Source organism: Neoarius graeffei, chromosome 1 (genome assembly GCF_027579695.1).
Source record: "Neoarius graeffei isolate fNeoGra1 chromosome 1, fNeoGra1.pri, whole genome shotgun sequence".
NCBI classification, from domain to species: Eukaryota; Metazoa; Chordata; class Actinopteri; order Siluriformes; family Ariidae; genus Neoarius; species Neoarius graeffei.
Genome location: NC_083569.1, coordinates 51,006,835 through 51,023,162, shown reverse-complemented (window position 1 = coordinate 51,023,162; position 16,328 = coordinate 51,006,835). Strand labels below are relative to the sequence as shown.

General features: G+C 45.0%; 1 protein-coding gene across 3 annotated transcripts in view; it reads left to right on the top strand.

Moving 5' to 3' along the window:
- rce1a (Ras converting CAAX endopeptidase 1a) overlaps positions 1–15,993 on the top strand; it is a 33,786-nt gene extending 17,793 nt beyond the window's left edge. For 2 of the 3 annotated variants that reach the window (XM_060933673.1, XM_060933692.1), the window contains exons 4-8: positions 43–121; positions 1,429–1,596; positions 1,733–1,804; positions 1,924–1,986; positions 5,019–15,993. In XM_060933673.1, coding sequence (XP_060789656.1) covers positions 43–121; positions 1,429–1,596; positions 1,733–1,804; positions 1,924–1,986; positions 5,019–5,245 — 609 coding nt within the window. In that variant the 3' untranslated portion in view covers positions 5,246–15,993. The remainder of the gene's footprint in view (positions 1–42; positions 122–1,428; positions 1,597–1,732; positions 1,805–1,923; positions 1,987–5,018) is intronic. The other variant, XM_060933682.1, reaches the window with a different exon arrangement.
- Positions 15,994–16,328: the final 335 nt, after the last annotated feature.

Below are 16,328 nucleotides of genomic sequence, written 5' to 3'. Positions count from 1 at the left end.
ATCATTTTCCAGTAAAATAACGAGTGTGCTTTGCTGTCTCAGGTGCTGTTTCTGGGTCCTCTTATCCAGCTGGCCATGGACTGCCCCTGGGGCTTTATTGATGGAATCAAAGTGGCTGTTGGTGAGGAACACAAATGTTTTATACATTTAAACAATATTTATGCAAGGCTCAATGCTTGTATTTTTTTAGGTACTGGATATTGGTTCATTTTCCTCAAAAAATAAATGACCAAGTATAATAATTTTGTCTCATTTGTTTAACTGGGTTCTCTTTATCTACTTTTAGGACTTGTGTGAAAATCTGTTTTAGGTCATATTTATGCAGAAATATAGAAAATTCTAAAGGGTTCACAAACTTTCAAGCACCACTGGATAATAATTTTAAAACTGTGCTCTCTACCACGTTACCAAAACGCCACCTGAGGGAATATCTTTCGGAAAAAGGATGATCAGTCTTCCTGTACAGCTTCAGAGACTTGTAGAATCTGCGCCAATGAAGCTTTTTTGGCAGCCCGTTGTGGCCAAGTGTTGATAAATTTTTGGTCGGTCAGTCGGTCGTACCCTGTCTTATTAGCTGCATAGAAAAACAGTCATGTACTGGGGGAAGCACTCCGTGTTCACCTTTTTAAAGACAATTAGAATTACATCTTTTTAAAAAATGAATAATAATTTGAGAAGTTCATATAAGTGTCTGCTGGGTAATAGTTTTACCATAAGTAGGAATAAATCAGGGGCGGCACAGTGGTGTAGTGGTTAGCACTGTCACCTCACAGCAAGAAGGTTCTGGGTTTGAGCCCAGCGGCTGACAAGGGCCTTTCTGTGCGGAGTTTGCATGTTCTCCCCGTGTCCGCGTGGGTTTCCTCCGGGTGCTCCGGTTTCCCCCACAGTCCAAAGACATGCAGGTTAGGTTAACTGGTGACTCTAAATTGACCGTAGGTGTGAATGTGAGTGTGAATGGTTGTTTATCTCTGTATCAGCCCTGTGATGATCTGGTGACTTGTCCAGGGTGTACCCCGCCTTACGCCCGTAGTCAGCTGGGATAGGATCCAGCTTGCCTGCGACCCTGCACAGGATAAGTGGCTACATATAATGGATGGATGGAATAAATCAAGGGATACAAGGATTAATTGATTTGATTATTTATTTTTTGGGGGTGCCAGTTTTGAGATTGCAGACAAATGAGACAATGTTTGTGTAACTGCACTATGGAAATAATCTCACACCATATTATTCACTTTATTTGACAACATTCAGGTATTCGCTCTGAAAATGAGTCGTAAAGAATTTTGTTCCTAGACTGTTAGACCAAATAGGAACCTGTTTGCGTTTATCTAATTATAGGGCTATCAGAAATGTATATTTTCTGCTCTGGCTGTAGTCAAGTCTTGTTTGGCTGTTAATGTTAAGTGACTTTACTCTTGGTTGCAGATCCACGCTTCTGGGCATTATGTCTGAGTGACATGCGCTGGCTGAGGAATCAGGTGGTGGCTCCGCTAACAGAGGAGTTGGTGTTCCGTGCTTGTATGCTACCCATGCTGGTGCCCTGTGCTGGACCCTCCACTTCCATCTTCACATGCCCACTTTTCTTTGGTGTAGGTGAGTGTAAGACTGCAACTTAGACTGCAGCTTATAAACAGCTGCTCTGATCTGGTTATTGGAAATTCAGTGAGGTCTCCAGATTTTCAGTGTTACTTGGTGTGTGTGTGTGTTTGTGCGTGACTGGTGGCGGTAGCACATTTTCACCACGTGATTGAGCTCCTGCGCTTCAGACAAGGGACCATCTCAGGAATTTTTCTTTCTGCAGGTATGGAAACTTTATTTATTTAAAGAATCATTGCCTCCATATCAGTTTCTATGAATATTCTATAAATATCATACATATGACTTTTATAATGCTTCATGGCTGTCTGCATTTATTTTCAGTGTTCCAGTTCTCATACACAGCAGTATTTGGAGCTTACACTGCCTTTATATTTCTCAGAACAGGTGCGTCGAGACTGGATAAGTTCATGTTCGATTACAGGAGCTCAACACTATTTACTACATTATAACATGTTTATACAACAGTAATAATGTCCATAACGTCAGATAGTATTTGTTCAGGAAACTGTCTATTGCATTTTTATTTGTAAGAGCAGATAATTTGTTTTGGAAGTTATTTTTAAATGGAAATAATTATATCCACAATATTCTCATGTGGCATATGTGCAAAATTTCCAGTGATGTGGAATTATTCTACTTTTTAAATGGACGAAATATTTAAGAACATACAAAAAGTACCATTAAAGCTCTACTGCCATTCAGATTTTTCATGTGTAGGTCATAAAAAGAATTTTCCCTGACACCCAGTTATTTTTGTTTAGTGGACTGAAAGCTACTGAATTCGAATCACAGACTTCCAATTTTTTTATTATTATTATTCCATCCATCTATTTATCCGTTTTCTGCCGCTTATCCGGATCTGGGTCGTGGGGGTAGTAGCCTAAGCAGAGCAGCCCAGACTTCCCTCTCCCCGGCCACTTCCACCAGCTCTTCCATGGGAATACTGAGGCATTCCCAGGCCAGTGGAGAGATGTAATCTCTCCAGTGTGTCCTGGGTCTGCCCCGGGGTCTCCTCCAGGTGGGGCATGCCCAGAGAACCTCCCTTGGGAGGCGTCCAAGGGGCATCCTAGCAAGGTGCCCGAACCACCTCAACTGACTCCTTTCGATGTGGAGGAGCAGCGGTTCTACTCTTGGTCTCTCCCGAATGACCAAGCTTCTCACCCTGTCTCTAAGGGAGAGCCCAGCCACCCTGCGGAGAAAACTCATTTCTACCGCTTGTATCCGCGATCTCATTCTTTCAGTCACTGCCCATAGCTCATGACCATAGGTGAGAGTGGGAACGTAGATGGACCAGTAAATTGAGAGCTTTGCCTGTTGGCTCAACTCTCTCTTTACCACAATAGACCGGTTTAGCGTCCGCATCACTGCTGATGCTGCCCCAATCCGTCTGTCCAACTCCCACTTACCCTCACTCGTGAACAAAACCCCGAGATACTTAAACTCCTCCACTTTAGCTAGCAACTCCCCCCGACACGGAGTAGGCACTCCACCCATTTCCGGCTGAGCGCCATGGCCACAGACTTGGAGGTGCTGATCCTCATCCCAGCCGCTTCACACACGGCTGCAAACCATCCCAGTGCATGCTGTAAGTCACAGATTGATGAAACCAACAGGATCATGTCATCTGCAAAAAGCAGAGACGTGATCCTGCTGCCACCAAACTGGACACCCTCTGCCCCTTGGCTGCGCCTAGAAATTCTGTCCATAAAAGTTATGAACAGAACTGGTGACTAAGAGCAGGCCATTATTATTATTAAATTTTTTTAAATAGAACAATTAATGAATTGAGGGCCACATGGCCCTAAATTCTCCGCTATTTTTTCCTGCTTCACCATGACCCAATTCAAGATCCTACGTCATGGTGGTTTTTCCCTGTTCGCGCAAGGCATTGTGGGATACAAATTTGAAACAGGAGAGAAAAATGGAGGACGCAAATGAAACATGAAAGACCGGCTACAGTAACAGAAAGCGAGAAGAAAAGACGTTATGTTGCGAAGGAAAGGAAACGCAGGACATATCTGTGAAGAATCTCAGTCATCCAGGTACATAGTAATCTGTGGTTGGTAGAAGAGAGCAACTGGACTTGCTTGAAGATTCTTGAAAACGTTTCGCCTCTCATCCGAAAGGCTTCCTCAGTTCTGTCTGACTAATAGGGAGTATCCAGTATTTATCCTCTCATGGATCATCATAGAATCCGAATCAGAATTCTGATGGCTGCATAGTAGGTGGCTGATAAAAGATGTCATGGACACCCACCTCTGTTCAGTGATGGTCGTTCCAGGTTGACAAAAATGAACGATCCTCTCTGGCTAAGATGTCTGCCAGTTTTCTGGAAGTCCTCTCATACTCCCGCACCAGTCGAAGGGATCTCATCCCAAAGTGCGTAGAAACATATCTGTGAAGAATCTCAGTCATCCAGGTACATAGTAATCTGTGGTTGGTAGAAGAGAGCAACTGGACTTTGCTTGAAGATTCTTGAAAACGTTTCGCCTCTCATCCGAAAGGCTTCCTCAGTTCTGTCTGACTTAGCCAGAGATGGTTGTTCATTTTTGTCAACCTGGAACGACCATCACTGAACAGAGGTGGGTGTCTTTATCAGCCATCTACAATGCAGCCATCAGCATTCTGATTCGGATTCTATGATGATCCATGAGAGGATAAATACTGGATACTCCCTATTAGTCAGACAGAACTGAGGATGCCTTTCGGGTGAGAGTCGAAACGTTTTCAAGAATCTTCAAGCAAGTCCAGTTGCTCTCTTCTACCGACCACAGAAACGCAGGACCAAACTAATAAATATCGGCGGTTAGCGAGCACTTCAGTGTGATCAGCTGTTTGTTTAGTGACGGAATGATGTAACTGTCAGTGCACGGTCAAGGTAACCCACGTATGCACACGCAGACTTCCTTTGTCCTCTTGACTGTGCGAAGCGAGTGATTTTCATGCACATTATTTGCTAGGGATTCCCCTCAAATTAAATAACTTCCCAGCCACAGAATGGCCGGGGGGGGTTTAAGATATTACAGAAATAAACATATATCACAGTGACCACATTTCAGAGGGAACTAAATTTCACAGATTTTATGAAATTGAAATGCCGTCTACTTTTAACGTTTGTCTTACCTCGAAGCATGAAAACCCACCCACACCATGAATTAGTCATTATCAATTTATCTGCGGATAGTAGATAAGGATTAATTGTCCGGAAAGCTTTGAAGCACATGAGTACACATGCACCAATTATGTTGCATTCCTTCTGATAAGGAGTGTAGAAAATGATTTTGATTTAAAATGCAGATATTAAGCCTGGACACATCCTGATGTGTCACAAATAGGTCAAGACACCAGGGTTCTCACAAATTCTACCACTTTCTCTTTCTCATGTTACTCTGTTTGCTTTCTTCTGCCCTCCCCAGGTCACTTGGTAGGCCCGGTGTTGTGTCACTCATTCTGTAACTACATGGGTTTTCCTGCATTGAGTTCAGCACTGGAACATCCACATCGCCTTACTGTTTTGTTCTTCTATGTGCTGGGAGTGTTGCTCTTTCTGCTCTGCCTCTTCCCCATGACTGACCCAATCTTCTATGGCTGGCCCACACCCGTCTGTACGCTCGCCTCCTCACTCGGCTCCCTCTGCTCCTAATTTTCCACATTCCACACTGTTCTGCTGCTCTACAGGACCCGTGCTGTTTCGCACCCAAGACGTCACCTGTGTCTCCAGGATGTGCAGTGTAATGAGGATTACAAGGGCCCCATGGAAACAGGTATGAAAACTCCCACACTGTATCTGTGGGCATATTGGACAAAGTCTGCGTACTCACCAGATCACCAGAGTTGCTCTTCTGACATGGATCGGGTCAAGAAGTCAGACTCTGGGAGAGTTTAGAGAAGACGGGTATTTATACATTGCTGCATGTTCATTGTGTTTTATAATATGATAATATATTTGGGTTCATTTGGATAGCGTTTATTTTATTGTTCCACTAAGAAGGATTCTACACTGTATGTTGCACCACCACAGGAGGATGGATGACCTTTTTGTTTTTGCTCAAATTAACATAAGCTGCTTTGTCTGGTGCTAGTACTTGAAGAACAGTGTTTTAGATGCCCTGAAAACTTTAATTTTACTCAAGTGTTTTTAAATACACCATATAGCAGGACTTGGCTCACTAACAGGTGCATTTTAAAGCTTCCTCCAACTATGACTTATTCACACAAGTTAAATCTAGGGTTAGTAGGGCATAGCCTTATAGCTAGATATACATGTAACTGAGCTCATGCCAGATGGCTTATGTCATTTAATTATAGATCAATGCGCAACAGAAAGCTGTGCATAGAGTCAAAGCTACCTTGTCTGTTTTTGTTGTTGCAGACAGATATTTATAGAATATACCAGCTTTCTGCATGATGGCAGACCATTTATATATGGAGAATTTTTAATAGCATATTTGTTGCATATTTACATGCATGACTGTGCTTCTATGAAGTCTGGATAACCACTAGGGATGGTGTGAAACACCTGGAAACCTCCTGATTCACTTGCGCACTCATGCTAAGCCCTTCCCAGCAGTCACATTGTGATGTGACACATTCCAGCACGTCTTTTCATAATACAGCCGTCTTTCTCTGGAACCTTCTTACTGAGCTGGTGGTGGTTCCAAATATGGAACCCTGGCAGTAATCTGGGGTTCATAAACCCACAGTTGCATACATAACTCCCATTCTGTTTTGCCTCTTCTGACAGACAAAGGTGGTGTGAGACACCTGGATAGCCTACACCAACAATAACCCTGAGTACATGAATAGTAACACCCAGGTAGCAGCAGTATAGACTTCTTGGAGCATCTCTTAATAAGGCCCATGGAGGAGACGGTCCTTATAGAGTGGTATGTCACCTTTAGGGGCTGGGCACCCAGCCCATCCTATAGGAATAATTTTGATACCAACCAATGGTATCTGCTTGAAGCCACCCAGCCTCTGTTTAGACAAGGGAGCCCCTCTGTTATATTCACCATAACAAATAAATAGTGTCTGAGGATCAGGTGACTCGTGTCCAAATGAAACCCTATTGAGATGCCATTTTATGTTCCTGGTGAGATGAGGCTGGTTGTGGGTGAATGCATCTGATTGGGCTCTGGCTGTACCAGAGAGAACCATATTCAAAAATGTGTTGACTAGGAATCAAAAAGGGGACCACCTGCACCTTCGCACACCTTTCCCAGATATGGGCTGTCGCTTTTGGGTGCAGATGTATGTGCTATCTTGAGTGTGTCCACTTCACCAGCCTTGGCAGAGTTGCCATCACTAGGCCAGGCATGAATGGGCTTATCTGGGGAGATTTTGTGCAAGACAAAAGGAACTGCTCAACCCCTTGCCAACCTGATGGTTCATACTGCTAACCATTACAACACTGTCTGAATGGACCAACATATGGCATTGACTTGGAACCAGCAAGAAGTTTTTAAGGGTTCGGTGGATTGCAGTTCCCAATGGTTGATGTGTTTGATGTTTCACCGTTATCTGGTGGCAGCACACTGCTACCAGCACTTGGCTCTCCCAACATAAGTTTGGTAGGAGGCAGGGGATTCCTTTGTGGGCATTGGAACACCTGCCACAAAAAGGCTCTGAATAGATGATGAAGAATAAGAACCACCTTTATTTGTCACATATACATTAGAGCATGGTGAAATTCTTTTCTTCGCATATCCCAGCTTCCTAACAAGCTGGGCGGAGGAAAGAAAAGAATCTAGAAATTATTTTCTTCAGAGCTCAGGGTCAGTCATGATATGGTGACCTTGGAGCAGAAAGGGTTAAGGACCTTGCTCAAGAGCCCAACAGTGGCAGCTTGGTGGTACTGGGACTTGAACCCCTAACCTTCTGATCAGTGATCCAGAGCCCTAACTGTTGACCTCCCACTACTTATCCTTTTCTTTTTTTTTTTTTTTTTTTTTTTAGGAGGGCATAGGTTTTGTAATCTTGAAATCAAACATGGCCATATGGCTTATTTGTGTGGCATGCACTAGGAGATGTTTCACTCCACCCCCGGAGGTTAGGGGGGTGAAATGGAAGCACTTTATGCACAACTAGACTGATTGCTTTTACATGTTGTACCTAAGGAAAAGTATATTTTTATTGGTGTGATACTCAACCTTTTAATAGTGAGTTTACACTAGGTTTTGATGCTGAAGCCATTGAGATGACAAAGAAATAACACAATGACATGTATGGTCGTAGAAAAACAAAGGCCAGTATGTCTTTTCTAACTGAGTCATCCTTTTTCTTTCTGGTGGAACTCACTCATAAAAATTGTCTTAATGTTTTGTGCATGATTGAAGATGGAGGAATGTAACCAGTTTTTCCATTACACTCTGACCACTACTCTGCATGCTGCTACGCTGCTAGCCTGTGGATTTTGGAGCTGTACTGAAATTGATGTGCATCGTTTGATATTGGCATGAAATTGATCTGATGCAGAAACTGATCACCTTGTCATATATGGTTTGTAGCTCAGCATAGAAAGAGGCAGACTGGTGAAGCAGATTTGTTTGGATTTTATGGGAACTGCTGATATTTTGTCTACATGTAAAATCTCACCAGGAATCAATGTTAGACTTTTTTTTTTCTTTTCATCCAAAATATTTTTAATGGTTACGTTGGGAAAGAACTGAATCATTGTTGGAACTTGCCCATGCTTATTTAGTGACTAGAAATTCACCAGAATGACTTGTTTAAATAGGTGCTATAATTTTAATAGTATTATTATTATTATTATTTATTATTATTATTATGCTGTGAAGTGTGTAGTTATTACTGTTGTGTATGTCAAACTAAACTTCTAGCAATAATAATAGACGAGACCAAATCAGGGATTTACATGTAGTTCAGCTCCATACTTAGCCTGTATTAGCTACTGCTGGATCATTTTTAAGGAATGTGCCATAGTTAATTTGATTAAATGGTTAAATCTCGGCTTGACGAGTTAAGTTTGTTATATGTATCATCAAGAACTGACATGTTTACATGTGGAGGAAAATTGCTTACAAATGCTGCTCTGCAGCTTGCTGCATAATTGCTTTTCTGATGGTATCAGGTCAGGTTTTGCGCTCCTATGCTTATTTTTTATTTTTTTATTTTTTTGTAGGCCTCAGTCATCAGAGCTGTATCACATTTTATTTGCGTTTTGAAAAGAGCCATCATTATGCTCATGTTACCTCCTAGAATAAAGTCTAGAAATAAGACTAATTGTCAGCAGTAATCTCTAGGAGTTAGTGGGAGGGGACCTTTGTCAAGCCTGTGTTTAATCTAAAGGGTTTTTTTCCCTTCTAAATAAGGGTTTTAAAATGTACTAAAATTTCTGTTAATAGAACAGTCAAACATGTCTAGGAATTTTTTGTCTGTCCACTTGTCAGTGAAGGTAGCAGGGAGAAGAAGCATGTCACTCCAGTGACTGATTACTTGTGGAACTGAATTGTTTCAGTGGTTTTTTTTTTTTTTTTTTGTGTGTGTGTCTACGCTCAGCATGCGTCAGGCGTGGTCTCTTGTGGCATAATTTTAATCTTTCCTTAATGTTGGAAAGCCTACTGTTCTTTAACTAATGTAGCTTCTTGGGGTGGATTTTTGTGATTTTTGTTCAAAGCAATTCTTGTTGCATAGTCTTAAATTGATTGATTTTAAAACCTTTTTGTTTGAAAAGTATGTTCTTTCCTTACATTACTGTCAATTTGCTCTCTTTAATTTCTTACTTAAATGGTTTGGCAGCCAGACATTTACAGTGGATATAAAAAGTGTACACACTCCTCTTAAAATGGCAGGTTTTTGTGAAGTAAAAAAATGAATCTTGGATAAATCATGTCATCAAATTTTCTACCCTAAATGTGAAATTGCACCATCTCATCTCATTATCTGTAGCCGCTTTATCCTTCTACAGGGTTGCAGGCAAGCTGGAGCCTATCCCAGCTGACTACGGGCGAAAGGCGGGGTACACCCTGGACAAGTCACCAGGTCATCACAGGGCTGACACATAGACACAGACAACCATTCACATTCACACCTACGGTCAATTTAGAGTCACCGGTTAACCTAACCTGCATGTCTTTGGACTGTGGGGGAAACCGGAACACCCGGAGGAAACCCACGCGGACACGGGGAGAACATGCAAACTCCACACAGAAAGGCCCTCACCAGCCACGGGGCTCGAACCCGGACCTTCTTGCTGTGAGGCGACAGCGCTAATCACTACACCACCGTGCCGCCCCGAAATTGCACCATATAAAAATTAATTTAAACGCAAATAAACATTTTAGGGGAAATAGGAAAAATTAAAAAGTTACAGTAAACTAGTTGCATAAGTGTGCATACCCTGTTATAACTGTGGATGTGGCTGTGGTCAAAATGAACCAATCACGTTCTCTTTAATCTTCAAAAATAAATAATTTTCATCAGGCCTGTAGTACTCAAGTTTGACTCGTGCCCTCATTTTAAGGACTTGTGACTTGACTTGGACTTGAGCACTGATTACTTGGACTTGTAAGTCGGAGATGAGGACTTGGATTTTTTTCTTTATTTTTTGTAACATGCCATAATAATTTGGTATAAGGTATTTATATCTACATTAATTTTTGTACTAATTTCATGCAAGAGTGTCACACCTGCGCGGCTTGGCACGTACATCAGATAGACTCTTGGGCGCGCTCCAGACAGTGCACGTGCCAAGCAGATTCTTGCGTGCGCCCTAAACAACTCGCACCTGCACAGGATTAAGGTTCAATCAGTGCGCTTAAATAAAAACTGTGAAAACACACTTACTTTGCAAAGTATTGAGTTGTGTTGCTGATACATTACTGAGCCTTGTTTCCTGATCCCTGATTTCCTGTTTCTCGTCTTTGATTCTGCTGAGTCTACTATAGCCTGTTTGTGCCTCGCTTGACCTATTGTCTCTCGTCTCGTCTTCTTCCGCTTATCCGGGACCGGGTCGCGGAGGCAGCAGTCTAAGCATGGAAGCCCAAACTTCCCTTTCCCCAGACACTTCGGCCAGCTCCTCGGGAAGTACACCGAGGCGTTCCCAGGCCAGCCGAGAGACATAGTCCCTCCAGCGTGTCCTGGGTCTTCCTCGGGGCCTCCTCCCGGGGGGACATGCCTGGAACACCTCCCCAGGGAGGCGTCCAGGAGGCATCCGAAAAAGATGCCCGAGCCACCTCAGCTGATTCCTCTCGATGTGGAGGAGCAGCGGCTCTACTCCGAGCTCCTCCCGAGTGACTGTGCTTCTCACCCTATCTCTAAGGGAGCGCCCAGCCACCCTGCGAAGGAAACTCATTTCGGCCGCTTGTATCCGCAATCTTGTTCTTTCTGTCACTACCCAAAGCTCATGACCATAGGTGAGAGTCGGAACGTAGATCGACCGGTAAATTGAGAGCTTCGCCTTTTGGCTCAGCTCCTTCACCACGACGGACCGGTAAAGCGACCGCATCACTGCGGAGGCTGCACCGATCCGCCTGTTGATCTCACACTCCATCCTTCCCTCACTCGTGAACAAGATCCCGAGATACTTAAACTCCTCCACTTGAGGCAGGACTTCTCCACCAACCTGGAGAGGGCAAGCCACCCTTTTCCGGTCGAGAACCATGGCCTCGGACTTGGAGGTGCTGATTCTCATCCCAGCCACTTCACACTCGACTGCAAACCGCCCCAGTGCATGCTGAAGGTCCTGGTTTGAAGAAGCCAACAGGACAACATCATCTGCAAAAAGCAGAGATGAAATCCTGTGGTTCCCAAACAGGATTCCTTCCGGCCCCTGGCTGCGCCTAGAAATTCTGTCCATAAAAATTATGAACAGAACCGGTGACAAAGGGCAGCCCTGCCGGAGTCCAACATGCACTGGGAACAGGTCTGACTTACTGCCGGCAATGCGAACCAGACTCCTGCTCCGTTCGTACAGGGACCGGACAGCCCTTAGCAAAGAGCCCCGAACCCCATACTCCCGAAGCACCCCCCCACCGAATACCACAGGGGACATGGTCAAATGCCTTCTCCAGATCCACAAAGCACATGTGGACTGGTTGGGCAAACTCCCATGAACCGTCGAGCACCCTATGAAGGGTATAGAGCTGGTCCAGTGTTCCGCGACCAGGACGAAAACCGCATTGTTCCTCCTGGATCCGAGGTTCGACTATTGGTCTAATTCTCCTCTCCAGTACCTTGGAGTAAACTTTCCCTGGGAGGCTGAGAAGTGTGCTTTCCCCTATAATTGGAGCACACTCTCCGGTCCCCTTTCTTAAAAAGAGGGACCACCACCCCAGTCTGCCACTCCAGAGGCACTGTCCCCGACCGCCACGCGATGTTGCAGAGGTGTGTCAACCAAGACAGCCCCACAACATCCAGAGACTTGAGATACTCAGGGCGGATCTCATCCACCCCCGGTGCCTTGCCACCGAGGAGCTTGCAAACCACCTCAGTGACTTCGGCTTGGGTAATGGACGAGTCCACCTCTGAGTCATCAGCCTCAGTCTCCTCAGTGGAAGACATGATGGTGGGATTGAGGAGATCCTCAAAGTATTCCTTCCACCGCCCGACAATGTCCCCAGTTGAGGTCAACAGCTCTCCACCCGCACTGTAAACAGTGTTGGCAGAGTACTGCTTCCCCCTCCTGAGGCGCCGGATGGTTTGCCAGAATTTCTTCGAGGCCAACCGATAGTCCTTCTCCATGGCCTCCCCGAACTCCTCCCAGTTCCGAGTTTTTGCCTCCACAACTGCCCGAGCTGCAGCACGCCTGGCCTGCCGATACCAGTCAGCTGCCTCAGGAGTCCCGGAGGTCAACATGGCCCGATAGGACTCCTTCAGCTTGACGGCATCCCTTACTTCCGGTGTCCACCACTGGGTTCGGGGATTGCCGCCACAACAGGCACCGGAGACCTTGCGGCCACAGCTCCGAACAGCTGCGTCCACAATGGAGGTAGAGAACATGGTCCACTCAGACTCAATGTCCCCCGCCTCCCTCGGAAGCTGGGAAAAGCTCTCCCGGAGGTGGGAGTTAAAGACCTCCCCAACAGAGTGCTCGGCCAGACGTTCCCAGCAGACCCTTACCATACGTTTGGGCCTGCCAGGTCTGTCCAGATTCCTCCTCCGCCAGCGGATCCAACTCGCCACCAGGTGGTGATCAGTTGACAGCTCAGCCCCTCTCTTCACCCGAGTGTCCAAGACATGGGGCCGGAGATCAGATGAAACGACTACAAAGTTGATCATCGACCTCCGACCTAAGGTGTCCTGGTGCCACGTGCACTTATGGACACCCCTATGCTCGAACATGGTGTTCGTTATGGACAAACCGTGACTAGCACAGAAGTCCAATAACAAAACACCACTCGGGTTCAGATCGGGGAGGCCGTTCCTCCCAACCACGCCCCTCCAGGTGTCACTGTCGTCACCCACGTGAGCATTGAAGTCCCCCAGTAGCACAATGGAGTCCCCAGTCTGAGCACCCCTCAGTACCTCTCCCAGGGACTCCAAGAAGGCCAGATACTCTATACTGCTATTTGGCCCGTAGGCACAAACAACAGCAAGAGCCCTCTCCCCAATCCAAAGGCGCAGAGAGGCGACCCTCTCATTCACTGGGGTAAACTTCAACACATGGCGGCTGAGCTGGGGAGCTATAAGCAAGCCCACACCAGCCCGCCGCTGCTCACCACGGGCGACTCCAGAGAAGTGGAAAGTCCAGCCCCTCTCGAGGAGCTGGGTTCCAGAGCCCAAGCTGTGCGTGGAGGTGAGCCCGACTATCTCTAGCCAGTACCTCTCAACCTCCCGCACAAGCTCAGGCTCTTTCCCCCCCAGCGAAGTGACATTCCATGTCCCAACAGCCAGCCGCTGTGTCCGGGGATCAGGTCGTCGAGGCCTCTGCCTTCGACTGCCACCCAATCCACATTGCACCAATCCCCTACTGCTACCTCTGTGGGTGGTGAACCCACAGGAGGTCGGGCCCACATCACCTCTTCGGGCTGAGCCCGGCCGGGCCCCATGGGCAAAGGCCCGGCCACCAAGCGCTCGCATACGAGCCCCAACCCCGGGCCTGGCTCCAGGGTGGGGCCCTGGCTGCGTCATACCGGGCGACGTCACGGTCCTTGCTTTTTTCTCCATAGGGGTTTTTGGTGAACTGCTGTTGGTCTGGCCTGTCACCTAGGACCTGTCTGCCTTGGGAAACCCTGACAGGGGCATAATGCCCCCGACAACATAGCTCCTAGGATCATTCAAGCACACAAACCCCTCCACCACAATAAGGTGGCAGTTCTAGGAGGGGTGGCAGTTCTAGGAGGGGGTATAGTGACCTATTGTCTGTTTCACCATTTTACAATTTTGCCTGCCATTCTGGATTGTTCACCTGTCTTCACTTGTATTAATAAACGCACCTTCTACACTTACACCCGTCTCCCAACCATCTCTGACAGAATACTTCACACTCCCTAACAAAGAGAATCACATTAACCTGTTCATACGTCATATTCAGGAACAAACTAATGTTCATGGCGCTAAAACAGCCACCGTCACATGGTGCGGTTGGAGTCTTGTTCTCGGCTCAGATCAATAGTGGACTCGGCTTGGACTTGACTCAGTTTTGTTTAATGACTTGGACTTGAACACTGGGGACTTGAGACTGGACTCGGACTTTCATATAACTGTCATTGATGAAATAATTCTGATTAACACCAAATAAAGAGCAGCTGTAGGATTTTCTTGACATCATCTTGGATTCATCTGACTGCTGAAGCCTTTTTTCCCCCCCCCTCCCCATTTTGGTTGAGCACCACCCGAACTGATTATCGTATCATCAGCTTTTCTTTGGCCAGTCAGACATAAGGTATACCACCACTCTTGCTGGAGTAGTTGGGGTTAGGTACCTTGCTCAAGGGCACTTCAGTCAGTTCTGCTGGTTCAGGGAATTGAACCAGCGACGTTTTGATCCCAAAGCTGCTTCTCTAACCATTAGACCATTGCTTCCACATGAGCCGCAAAAAGCTTACAAACTGTGTAGTTTATCTCGCTTGCTGAAAGCCATTGATCAGGACAGGGGTATAAAAGAATTCCCAAAATACTAGATATACCGTGGAACGCCATGAAGGCAATAATCAAGAAGTGGAGAAAATAGGGCACCATGATGCCATTACAAAGAACCTTCCAAAATGTACAAAAAGGCAAGACAAAAGCTTCCCAGGGAGGCTGCAAAGAGACCTACAACCATATTGAAGGAGCTGCAGGAATTTCTGACAAGTACTGATTTACTCTTTGCATGTCGCACTAATCCTCTTGTATTCTTCACATGTCTGGGCTGTGGGGTAGGGTGCTTAGATGGAGGCCCTTCCTCAATAAAACATCCAAGCCCAACTAAATCATGTGGCAAAATTTGTTATGGTCTGATGAGACCATATGCTTGGCGCAAAAAACAACACATCACCTAAAGAACACCATACCTAAAGTGAAGCAACATCATGCTACAAAGCTCGCCCCCCCTCTTTTTTTTTCCCCCTTCTCCCTAGCCAGAACTGGGCCTTTTATCAAAGTGGAGGGAATCATGAATAGCAACAGATTTTAGTGCAAAACATTTCGGGCATCTGCTAGTAAGCTGAAGGTGAAAAGGAATTCAGCACATCAGTGATCCAAATTGACAAAGGTATGGCTTAACCAAAAGATCAGTGTATTTGGATGGCCCAGTCAGAGCCTAGACCTGATCCATCTAGAATGTTTTTGCAAGAAGGACTGGGAAAATATTGCCAAGTTATGATGTGCCATGCTGATAGATTCTTACCCTAAAAGACTGCGTGAGCGGTGTAATAAAATCAAACGCCATTTCAACAAAGCATTAGTTGACGTGTGCACATTCATGCAACTAGGTGGTGTTTTTTTTTTTTTCCCCTTAAAAATTTTGATTGTTTTTCACTTTGAGTTGTTTGCAATTTCACATATTTGTCACAAAAACCTGCCATTTTAACAGGGGTGTGTAAACTTTGTACCCACTGTACATCTGAAGATATGAATCTTCACTTGAGCAAATATGCTTTCAATACACACCCACGGACAGGAGGAGCAATAGACATTAGAATTTATTTTTTCAAATGCACACGGTTATGTACTATTTCAGTAGGATAACAACAGTAAGCAGGGTTTGGATTAAAGAACACTGCTATACAAATGTACTGTTTTATAACAAGACTTGTAATTATCAGTAGTTCAGATGTTTATACTGAGAACTATATTTTATAATCAAATGTATTTTGGTGTCACATGGAGGGTTAATGTACATGCAAGATGTTTTTGAGCAAGACCATGTGCAATGCAGTTAACACACTGAAGGACAAATATTTTTTGACAATCTTTTGAGGGTCTTTCAAATTGCTCATCAAAAACTGTTTGCAAATAAAGTTTATTTTAAAAAAAAAATCATGAGACTCTTAATGACTCCCTGAATGTCTTATGGGGACTAAAATCTAATAGCCTTATTCTTTCTACTTAAAAAAATGTTGCATGTGCTATTGGCATGCAGTATATTATTTTCTGTGTACGTTTCCTGCCAGACCACTAGGTAGAGATGTTGCATTTCTTTTGCTGTAGATATGTGATATTGTCAGATAAAATAGTTTAGATTTGGAGTTTCAGGTTGCCATAGTGAATTGAGGTGTTGCAGGGAAAAAAAATCAAATTGATTTGATGGCTATAATACTTGAACATAGGAGATATATCCTATT